This window comes from Macadamia integrifolia, unplaced genomic scaffold (assembly GCF_013358625.1).
Source record: "Macadamia integrifolia cultivar HAES 741 unplaced genomic scaffold, SCU_Mint_v3 scaffold1220, whole genome shotgun sequence".
Taxonomy (NCBI): domain Eukaryota; kingdom Viridiplantae; phylum Streptophyta; class Magnoliopsida; order Proteales; family Proteaceae; genus Macadamia; species Macadamia integrifolia.
In genome coordinates this window covers 139,343-151,199 of record NW_024868123.1, presented here as the reverse complement: position 1 = coordinate 151,199, position 11,857 = coordinate 139,343, and the positions used below count along the sequence as shown (strand labels likewise).

Sequence of the window (11,857 nt, the reverse complement as noted above, 5' to 3'; positions counted from 1 at the left end):
TCCCTAAAATAGTGCTAATCTGTATGGGGGTAAACCAACTACACAAAAAATATTTCTGCCTGAGCAACAGTTCTTATAAGGAAAGGAAACTTTTTCTTATTCCATGCTAAAACTACATGTTGACAGGAAATGGTACGGAAGAAACAGTGAGAAACCTACTTTACGGGATGAAAAAGGCCAAAGAAAAAGTATGGGAGGTGGATGAAATCTAGAGCGATGCACGGGAGCTGAAAAACCTCATGACTACTGACAATACCAGTGTCTGGCCTTGGACAACGATTCCCTTGTTTTGGAGACTGCTAATTTTTTTGTCTAAACCAACTTTTTGCATAGAAGCTAGCAATGAAGTCACTTCTACTGAAACATATAGCCTTTGAGGCTATCAAAGGAAAACTGTGATTATGGACCCTATTTACATGTTAAACTTCCTTTTTGCAAGTTAATATATTATGTTTTTTTTTTTCTAAAAAAATTAAAAGTCTGAGCAGTTCAATATGATCCACAATTTCAACTTTTTCTTCGCCAACCATGAATACAATAAGATGTTCGATTGTAATATTCCTAACCTACCTCACCAAGAAATTCAAGAAAATTAGATTTCGATTGATCCCATATTCTTTATTTTCCATCTCGAAAAAGATCATAAATGTATTGAAATCTAATTCATTCTTTCTTTTCATCATCTCTCAGCTCACCCGAATTTCTCCCAAGTGGATACAAATCCTTCACAAGCCTATCCAAATCCCTGAAAGAGCTTCCACCTTGTTCCACTGCGGCTAAGGCCCCTGAGCGCAGCTCCATGGCTCGGACCCTCTCAGGGCGAGTCACGCTCAACGATTCAGATATGGTCCTAGCAAACTCCACCGAGTCAGGCACGGCATTGATGCCCTCTGCCACCCTAATGGCAGCGTTCAAGTCCTCCACCAACAACCTCGCATTCACAAATTGGTCGGCCTGCAACGGCCATGCCAGCAACAACACACCCGCCGTGATCCCTTCCACCACTGAGTTCCACCCACAGTGAGTCAAGAACCCGCCCACGGCTCGGTGGTTCAGTATGGGCACCTGTGGAGCCCATCCCCTAATGATCAGTCCCCTCCCAGCCACTCGATCTTCCAAACCAGTTAGGATCTCGCCACACTCATCTGCCAAAGGTCCTGAATCGCTCAACTTGACGGACCAGATGAAGCGGACCCCACTCCCCTCCAGCCCGGCGGCGATCGCTTCCACCTGTGGCTTCCCCGGAGAAAACTGGCTGCCGAAGCACACGAAAAGCACAGAACCATCGGGGCAACCACCGAGCCACGTCAGCACAGCGTCAGAAGGCACCGAACTGGGCCCACCACGGTCAGTCGGGCTTGGACCAGCAGAGTCCAGATTCATCAGAGGGCCGACGGCCCAAACACGTGGATGGCCCATCTCCCGCTGCCAGTGACGGAGATAGATCTGTTCCAGAGCATCAAAAGTGTTGAAAACGGATCCCCAACTAAAGGAGTTAGCGATGAAGCCATCTTTAACGCAGGCCCAATCGGGATCGGATTCCTTGAATAGGCGAAGCATGGATGGGAGGTGATCGAGCGCAAAGGAAGGAGAATTTGGGAGATTAGGTAAGGAGAGAAAGGGTTGCTTCAGAGAACCCATCTTGTGGGATAGAGTGATTAAGACGGAGGAAACGAAAGCGCCGGAGGAGTAGAAGGAGACACGGGGGATGCCGAGTTGGGAAGCGAGGTGGTGAGTCCAGCCCAGGAAAAAATCGGAGATGATGGCGATGGGTGGGGAAGGGTGGGATTGGAACCAGTTGGTGATGGGTTCAGTAAGGGAGGAGAGGGCAGAGATGATGATGGGGTTGCCATGGTTGCCGATGTCCTTGACGTTCTCAACGCCAGGTGGGAGAGAAGGGTGGGAAGGGAAGGGGAAGACGAGTGTTTGGATGGAAGAGGGTGGATGTTGCGAGAGGAGTGGGTTTAGGAAAGGGAGGTTTTTGGGGGTCACCAGTATGGTGATGGTTAGTCCCCGGATGAGAAGCTGGTGGGTGAGATCGAGGAGGGGTAGCATGTGCCCCTGCGCAGGGTACGGGAACACCAGAATGTGTGCGCTGCCGCTGCGGCCGAAGGAATTCGACATCGCTTCCTCTCCTTCAGCACCCATGAGAGAGAGAGAGAGAGAGAGAGAGAGAGAGAGGGGTCTGATCTGATTAGAAAACTGATGCGTTTGATATTTAGTCTGAAAAGAGGGACCGTGAAAGACTTTGGAGTCGAGAAGCTCGAAAGACCTTTCTTGAGGAGGAAACGTCAGCGGTGACTTCGGAGACGAGAAGCTCGAAAGATCCGTAGATCTGAGCCATTGTATCTCACGTTCAGACAGAAATCTATTCTTTTTCTTCCACGTCGGATTGTTTTTTTTTTTTTTTTTTTGGTAAATTGGTGACAACGGTGTTGATACTGAAAAATGGAATCGCGACGAAAGAGTTGACTGGAGTGGAGTCGCCGGGGATAAAAGATCCACTTCACGTACGTTTACCTGTATGTACATGTTAGGTGCCGACACAACGCAGGTGCAGAAGAACTCTTCTAGATAATTGTACGATTGGTTGGTGGGAGTGTGTTTTTTTTCTTGGCAAAACTACCAGATTAGCCACATATAGGTTTCTCATTACCATATTGCCCAATTACTGTTTAACTTTACAAATTTACCCAGAATAGTAACTTCACTCAACCAACAGATTATTTTGCCATTTTTACCCCAATTGTCTCCACCCCTCCCTTCTCCGATCACTCCTCTGCAACCACCACGCCCAAGTCCCAACCCTCCTGCAACCCTCCTTCCCTCCCTTGCCCCTCCTACCTTCGTTGCAAATGACAAACCTTAAACATCAACTGAATCCACAAGGAGAGTTTAATTCCAGCATTCAACTTGCATCACACTTTCTGACCTCACAAGAAAGACATTTTGTTCACTGTCCTTGCAATTTTCACGATGGGAACACACCGTTCAAAAGAGCGGAAATCGAAAATGGATTTTTTCCAGTTGGGAGTAGGATTCAGTCGATGAGGGATCAACCGCGCCCCCTGCGACAACCAGCATCCGTTGCAACTTGACGTTTAGCGATATTAGTGTCAGTATCAGATGATACAACGTACCGCATGAGCAACTCATACCAAGGTTTAAAAAAAAGGAATACCGATTGGATCTAGAATTGGTGGAAATCAGCTTTCCTCTCATCCTAATTTTTCTGGATTTGCAACAAGAAATCAAAATTAAAAATAGAAACAGGGGAAGGAGGAGACGATTCTGCCAAGGGGTGGTGGGTGAGGCCACTGAGGATGATTTGGGAATGAACCTGGACTTGCTACTTTTGGAAGAATTTCAGAATTCTATGACGGGAATTGTCGACTATTTCGCAAGGGTAACTCTTTTTTTTTCCCTCAACAATCCTCAACTTCTCTTGTTCTAATCTACACTTAGCTACCTACTACCGTTTGAACTCTCACATGTTCCCAACTGAGCATGAAATTTAACAGCACTGGTCACATAGGCTCATTCACAAACTGCAAGTGAGGCCACAAGGGCTCGAGATACAGGTCATCCTCCTCTGGGTCGGTGGCTTTGGCGCTAGTTTTCTTATGGGAAGATGGGGGCAGGCAACGGAAAATGTCGGACGGTTGAGTTGCAGGAGCTGCAGGGCGGGCTTGCACAGAACCTTTGGGCGGGTGAGATTGCAGGAAGAAGATGAAGAAGCTGAAGAAGAAGAAGAAGAAGAAGAAGAAGAAGAAGAAGCAAGCGGACTGTCATTGGAGAAGAAGAGGTGGGGGTAAAACTGTCAAAAAAAAGTCTTCATTTGAGGTAGGAATAGGGGTGCCAATCAGTCGGTTCAGTTTGGTTCGGTTTTGATCGGATTGAATCGGCTTCGGTCTAGGAATGAGGGAGACCAAAACCAATTCATTAAGGAACTTTGATTTTCGGTCAGTTTCGATTTCGGTCCAATTTGGGTTCGGTTTATTTCGGTTTTTCAATATCAGATTACTATCGGTTTAAATCGGTTTACTATAGGGCTTGAACCATAATGAAATCTTATATTCATTACTTATGATGACAAGATTTGACAAAAAAAAAACACTTTAAATTTATGATTAAATCATGGTTTATTATTTGTAAGGGAAAGATAATTAATATTCAAACCAATGGATAACAAATTACTAAGAAGATAACTAATGTTGAAACCACAAACTAAACCCTATTAGCCAATCATTCATTTAACTATTCAACTAGTTTTGTATAGGAAACAAGAAAATTAATGAAAGCATTATCACAATTTACTAATCAATTTCTCTATTCATAACATAATATTCAATGATTTGTAATAATTCCCCTTACAATAAACAATATTCTCACTAATATTGTAAAAAATGGATAGTTAATTCTAGGGGTGTCAATTCGTGGCCCGAACCGACTAAATCGATCGGGACCGACCGTTTATAGACCGGCCCGGCCCGGACCATTTATTAAACGTGTCGGGCTTGAGCCCGGCCCGTTTATAAACGGTCTGTCTTGGTTTTGCTACTTGGACCGTCGGGCGCCCGACTGAGACCAAACGTTTAACACCCGATCGAGATCGGCCTATTGTGCACCGGCCTAGCCCGACTCTTTAATGATTGTAGAATACCTATTTTACCCCGCAAATTAAAAAATAAAAATATGTTCACATTTTAAATAATGGTTATATTTGGTATCATTTATTGATTAATTGTCATTTTTTTGGGCTTCATGAGTGGGCCGGAATATAAGAGCACATTTTAAAGAGGGCCCGTTTAAAAATCGGTTAAAGCCCGTTTAACATTAAACATGTTCGTAGCCCGACTAAAGCCCGATTAAGGTGGCCCGATTATAGCCCGAGGCCGACCGACTAAATATAAAGCGTACCATGCCCTCAATAACTAAGCCCGATTAGTTAAATGGGCTGACACGGTGTAGCCTTTGAAAGTCTTCAAGCCCGATTAAGCCCGATCGAAACCGAACCGGCCCGACCGGTTGACACCCCTAGTTAATTCATCAATTTATAATCTCATAATCATTTATTTTTTTATTGGTTTCATTCAGTTTGGTTATTGGTCGGTTTGATTTGGACCGATTTTCAGTTAGTCCCAACATACCTCAGTCCAAAATCATTTCAATAAGGATCAGTTTGGTTCGGTCCAGGTTTTATCAGTCTGTTTTGGTCGATTTTATCGGTTGGGCTAGGTTTTGACACCCCTAGGTAGGAACATTGTTTTGGGTAGTTTTGTAAACATAAACCCAAAACTATGTATTTTTGTTACCTAAAACAATGTGTGGGTAGTTTTGTAAGAGTAAACCTGATTTTGTGTCATCCTATAATTTTCCCTTTTTTCTTTTCTTTTCCCGAACGGTTGTTAGGACTTAAGGAGTGTGGACATGATCAAATATGAATTGAAGTAAGATAAGATTTATCTCCATAGAGCCAGGGATTAGAGAGTGATCTCACAGCTAGTATGACCTTGGGAAGCATGCCCGGGTCTTCCTAGCAGTGGGATCACTCTCTGGTCCTTGGGTTCTATGGAGAGGAGTCGGATCTATTAAAATATGACTTAAAATCACGATACATTATAATTCTATAGTTTTTTTTAGGTAGAATACAAGTCACAGGGGTGTAAGTTTGGCCCTGAAGGCCCAAACATGGTTTGGGTTAAAATTTCTAACCCTGAGGGTGGATTAGGGTTTAAAAACACTGACCATGGGTTAGGGTTGGTTGGGGTTGAGTTGTGGCCAAGGCCTGTGTGATACCCTACTTTCTAAACCCAGTCTAATTACTCGTATTAACTTGGTTTGATCATATAGGGGCTGAACCGGAGAGAACCGACACAGGCACCATATGGAATATGGTAGCAAGGGTGACCTTGAATTCGGGTTGGCCTGACATGACCGAGCTGGTACCAAGTGTAATACATGCACCCAAGCCTTGCACTTGCACGCACCACGAGGCCATATACAAAAAGTAAAGGTACGTACTAGTATTTGTGGGTGTCAACGTGATCTAATATTATGTGGGAGTTTGTTCTCATTGAAGCCCATCTGAGATAGTCCACCTGAGATTTAGATGTACCCACCTGAGATATACCCACCTGAGATCTAGCCCACCTGAGTTTTAGCCCACCTGAGATTTAGAAGATATTTTGGGGGCCCAGGTATAAAAGGGGGAGACATTAATTGTCTTTTCCCTTATAAATGTTAGTTGGTCGGTGGGAGAGTAAAGAAAAGAGAAAGAAGGAGAAAGGAAAAGAGGAAGAAGAAGAAAGAAGAAGGGAAAATCGACCATAGAGCTTCATCGAAACTGTGTCTTGGTATTTTGAGCCCGGTTTAATGATCAGTTCGCCGAGGTCTTCGAATTGAGGTAGGTATTGTACACATTCTAAAGATTCTTAGGAAAACCCCTTTCTTAAACCCTCTTTTTGATTTTTAGGAAAGAAACCACTTAGATCTTGCTAATCCTACTTGGATAATCAAATCTAAAGTCTAATGGGAGGTGTGCATAATGATTTTGAAATATTTGGAAGGAGTGTTGGTGAAGATCTAGAGTATTTGGAGGTTCTTGAGCAAAAGAAGTGAAATTTGGGGTTTCATTAGTGTTATTGAGAAAGAGGTAAGAATCTTCCTCTCTTTTTTCTTTTGATTTGATCTTGGATTTAGGTTGAGGATACATGATTGGACCTTAGATAAGTGATTTGAGTTGTCGAATTGTCCCTAAACAAGTTCCCTAAGCCAAAGGAAAGTCGGGAATGAGGTTAGGAAAATTTTCATTTAAAGATTGGAGGGGTATTTTTACCCCACTAGTCTTCTGGTTTAGCCCACCTGAGTTCCCAGAACTCAATTTTTGGGCTCTGGTGTAACCAGCGGGCTGAAACTGACGAGCTACATAGCCCACCAGTCTTCTAGTTTTAGCCCACCTAAGTTCCCAAAACTCAGTTTCTAGGCTCTGGAGTAACCGACTGACTTAAACTGACGGGCTACATAGCCCACCGATCTTTGGCTCTAGCCCACCTGTCTTTTCAAAATTTCCAGAATTAGTCCAAATTTGATAGGTAACCCCCATTTATGATTCTAAATCCGATTTTAGTGTTCAAACATGAAAATTTTGACCCTAATATAGTGAAGTGATAAACCATTATGTTTATGATAGGTTACACACATTATACACGTATTTACACATCGGATCTTTTCGTACCGGGTACAAGCACCGTGTACACATACAAGTAAGTGGGGAGTGAACTCTGATTTAATTTTAGAATGTTATACATCATTTAGCATATGTTAGTCTAGCCATGTAATCATGTCACTTGTGTGTAGATTAGACATCACATGTCATATCACGCATTTGAATGTGCATTTACATAATATGCTATACTTTGTGTTATAATAGAATATTCATTATGTCTTGATGTATGTGATGGAGGAATTTCATTTGAACATGATATGCACGCTAGATTTTAGTTATCGTAGTCGGCATGGAAACGAATGCATGGTGGCCCGTGGTATAGGATGCGGCGCCATTATGTAATCGTACTATGCTCATGTAGAGGCATGTTGCTAGGATGTGATTTATCCTTGCGCTATGACCCTTCCCAACAGGGTTTTACGTGTTAGGGGATCATTAGGGAGAAGCATCTGGTTACGGTTGTCGAACTCCTGCAGCGGTTAGAAGAACTCACGGCTGATTGCTAGGACAGTCGGTAACCCCAGTGATATATTCAGAGGGCCGATCGTACTGTTTTTGTTTCTGGTGGAGTCACCCATTTACTTTGTCATTTAAATTTATCGGGAATCGGCTTGCATTTTAAATTCCTATAACAACGATGGGCCTTCTCCGACAACCCTATGGACGTATCATGGGATGGGGTTCGCAGCTCGTACCCGGGGCATAAGCACACTGTGGTTGTGAGTAGCACATAACCTATGACCTAGTAATATTGTTAGGCTAATAGGGTTAAAATGAATTGCATATAGATGCATTTGTGTTGTGACTATTTGTGTGGCTTTCTTTATATGGTCTTCCTTTCCACTTACTGGGCTAGTGAGTTCATCCCACGTGCACAACTCTTTTTAGGTGATTTTGCAAGTTACCTGCCTGGTGATCAGGAGCCGGGCCCCACTGTGGAGTTTTCATCTAAGGATTGGTGGGTCCCTAACGAGTTCGAGCATGGTACCGATTGCACATGCAAGGATTGTGCTGCATGGCAGTTGTGACTCCTGAGTGATTCTTTTTTATTCTTTTTGGTGTACTCCCTTTGTTACTTGATGCTTAAATTGTTATATTTTTGTATATATATCATGCCTTCGAGCCCAAATGTATGTAACTTTTATAACTCAATTTGGGTATCAAGTATTTGGGAAACAATTACAGGTATTACTATGAACAGGGCTTCCACTGAAAATATAGGTCTTATCTTAGTTTAGTAGATGTATGCTGTGTTGCAGTTACTGCATTGTTGATCCTGGTAGGTATGTGAGTTAACCGGTGTTAACTAAGTCACCTGCTCGGCTTTGTGCGAGCGAGGTGTGACAGGGGTGGTATCAGAGCGAAATGCTCTGCCTTCCTACAGCATACTGTTTAGACCCTATAGAAACTATAATAGATCTGGGGTGGGTGAAGATAAAAACCTTATAAAAAGTTAAAAAAAACCTTAAATTAAATGTAAGAATTTGTAACCCTTGCATTCATACATTCATGCATTGATAGTATAAATTCTTGTTAACTAAAAGCGAAATTATCATTATTAAATGTACTTGTTAGCAGAAATTTTAACAAAATTTCGGCAGCATAACTGCGTAAAATGAGAAAAACAAAAAATTTCAAACATAAAACCTGATAGACAACAAGAATAACAAGATAATAACATATGGGTGTTGTATCGGCGACTATCAAACCATGCAGTTTAATATAAGCAAACCATTCAGAAATTTAAAATTTCTATCAAGATCACAATACGAACTTTAAGTACATAAATGAAATAAATTACAAAATGAATGACAACTGCTATCATTTCTTAAAGCTATACTAGTTCAATCACGTAAGTAAAGCAAGAAAGTCAACTATAAAATCCACAATAGGTAAGACTGTCAAATAAAGCTAAAAAGTCAAGTAGAAATGACAAGTAAAAGGTCAAAAGAGGATAATAGACCATCAGTCTAGAGCGCTAGTCAGAGTCATCGCTAGAGACATCGAAAGGCTCTCCTAAGTGAACCTGAGAGTCGATGCCGAGTCGTGTGTCTCAAAGAGTGAATCGATATGGAGGCGCACTACTCTACTCTGTACACGTCAGAAATCCACAGAGATCACTCTAGAAGAGTGGTACATATCCCAGGTGAGTCGCTGAAACCTGGACTCCATCTCTCCAAACTGCCTCCACATCTAGAGCTCTCTCCTGGTGTTCTCCTCCACTCTCCTGAGAAGCTCCTGCTCTAGGGTCGTACTCTCTCCAAGCTGAACTCTAAGCTCAGCCTGACCCTCTCTCAAGGACCTCAGCTCTAATAGGATATCTTGCAAGATGGGTGCCTCTCCAGTAGGTGGCAGAGCTGAAGTTTGTGTGCCAGAAGTATTAGGGATGTCTGGGCCACTAGCTCTGGCTGATCTAGAACCGCCAGCTCCACGAAAAGTGGGATATTCTACCCTAGTATCCAATAGCACCTCCTCCAAAACCTCCTCCTCTCTGATCTCCTCACGATCAGGTACCCCCTGAAAACGCTCCTCCTAGTACAGGAAACGACTTCCGTCATCTCGGGTATGCTCATCCTCATCCATGGGCACACCCTCCTCCTCCTCCTCCTCCTCCTCCTCCTCCTCAACTGCCTGAGGCTCTACCATCAAGGCACGCAGGTTCATCTGCCTCAAATTTCTTGCATAGAACTTGTCCCTTGGGACCGATCCCTCCTCCTCAGATAGGTCAACTATGAAATGCTTGAAAACTCGAGTAAGAGCTCTACCATAGGGTAGGCTAGCATCCTCGGGATGCAAGGCATGGTGATGCATAGACCCCAGCATAAAGTTGGGGAGGCATAGTCTAGGTACATTGCCCTCAAGGGCAGATAGCAGGCAAGCATCTAGGTAGGTGAGCATGAAACCTACCTGATTCCGGTGACCACTCCTAGGAGCTAGGTTGAACTACACCAACCTAGCAAATACCCTACCCTCAGGAGAAAAGTCCAACTCGGATGCAAGCCTTGCAACTGAGCCATTGATCACCTCATAGATGTGCTCCTGCATGTCCCAGCTCATCAATGGGCCTATGCCTCTGGTCTTGGGAGGACTGTAGTAGTGAATACCCTCTAAAGAGATCCCTAAAATCTCAGTCAACCGGTCTGCAGTAAGGATGATCTCTACACCCTTCACCATACTAATTATGGCGAACTCCCCCTCCTCCTCTGTGGCCTCCAAGTTGTAGTAGAACCTCCTCACCAAACCCTTATAGCATGGTCAGTCCATGTTGAGGATGGACTCCCAACCAAGGGCAGAAAACCTCTCCAAGAGGTGAATGTGAGAGAAGTGCTCCCCAATCACCTACTTTTCCAATATCACCGGTAGTGAATGGAAAGTGCTCCACAATGATGCAGCTCTCGCACTGTGGAAGATCATCTCATCATAGTCGAACGAGTCCTCCCATTCCCTAGATGGTGATGGGGCCGAAGAACTAGACCCCACCTCTCTCTTCCTAGCCTTGGAAGTTTTTCTCTTCCTTGATGGCTCTACGGATTCCTTGCTTCTTCTTGGTGGCATCTTGAAATTTACAAAGAAAAGAGATAAGCACATGAAGTAAAATAAGAAGTTATAGTATAAGGTAGGGCTGTCAATTCGTGGCCCGACCCGACTAAACCGATCGTTTATAGACCGGCCCAGCCCGGACCGTTTATTAAACGTGTCGAGCTTGAGCCCGGCCTGTTTATAAATGGTCGGTCTCAGTTTTGCTACTTGGACTATCGGGCGCCCGACCAAGATCGATCGAATAACACCTGACCGAGACCGGCCTATTGTGCACCGACTTGGCCCGACCCTTTAATGATTGTAGAATACCTATTTTACCCCCCAAATTAAAGAATAAAAACTAAAAAGTAAAGACATGTTCACATTTTAAATAATGGTTATATTTGGTATCATTTATTGATTTATCGTCATTCTTTTGGGCTTGCATGAGTGGGCCGGAATATAAGAGCACATTTTAAAGAGGGCCCGTTTAAAAATCGGTTAAAGCCCATTTAACATTAAACATGTCCGTAGCCCGGTTAAGGCCCAACTAAAGCCCGATTAAGGTAGCCCGATTATAGCCCGAGGCCGACCGACCGAATATAAAGTGTACCATGCCCTCAATAACTAAGCCCGATTAGTTAAATGGGAGGACACGGTGTAGCCTTTGAAAGTCTTCAAGCCCGATTAAGCCCGACCAAAGTCGGACCGGCCCGACCGGTTGACACCCCTAGTATAAGGAGTACCAAGCCAGACGGATAGTAGAAATGGAATCAAAGAGATGAATAGAATGAGCTATAACAGCATATGGCAGAAAATTTTTAGGAAATGTGATCTAAGCTGGTAATTTACAAATCATCAACCCGGGTACCTAAGCTGGCTAAGTGACAATACATGGATAAGAAGGATTAAGGTGATGAAAATCACTAAGTAAACATAGGAGATGCAAAGTGATGAATGAGATAATGCATGTGTTCATTGAGGTATACAGTGACCCAAATGAGATGTGGTCTTAATGTGTGAACAGTCCAAGAATGTATACAATGAATAGATCCTTTCAAGAGAACACGAGATACTGTACTAGATTAAACAAGAGATAGTATATCCCTA

The 11,857-nt window shown here is 43.4% G+C and overlaps 1 protein-coding gene and 1 long non-coding RNA gene across 2 annotated transcripts; one reads left to right on the top strand and one right to left on the bottom strand.

The window, feature by feature from the left end:
- Positions 1–495: 495 nt before the first annotated feature.
- On the bottom strand, positions 496–2,390 carry LOC122063149 (flavonol 3-O-glucosyltransferase UGT89B1-like). The gene has a single exon (XM_042626843.1). The coding sequence runs from the start codon at positions 2,146–2,148 to the stop codon at positions 664–666; it is 1,485 nt and encodes a 494-aa protein (XP_042482777.1). The 5' UTR covers positions 2,149–2,390; the 3' UTR covers positions 496–663.
- A 3,877-nt stretch (positions 2,391–6,267) lies between these two features.
- Positions 6,268–7,229, top strand: LOC122063151. Its single transcript, XR_006135212.1, has 3 exons — positions 6,268–6,406; positions 6,476–6,655; positions 7,193–7,229. It is a non-coding gene; the product is annotated as an uncharacterized LOC122063151 (long non-coding RNA).
- Positions 7,230–11,857: the final 4,628 nt, after the last annotated feature.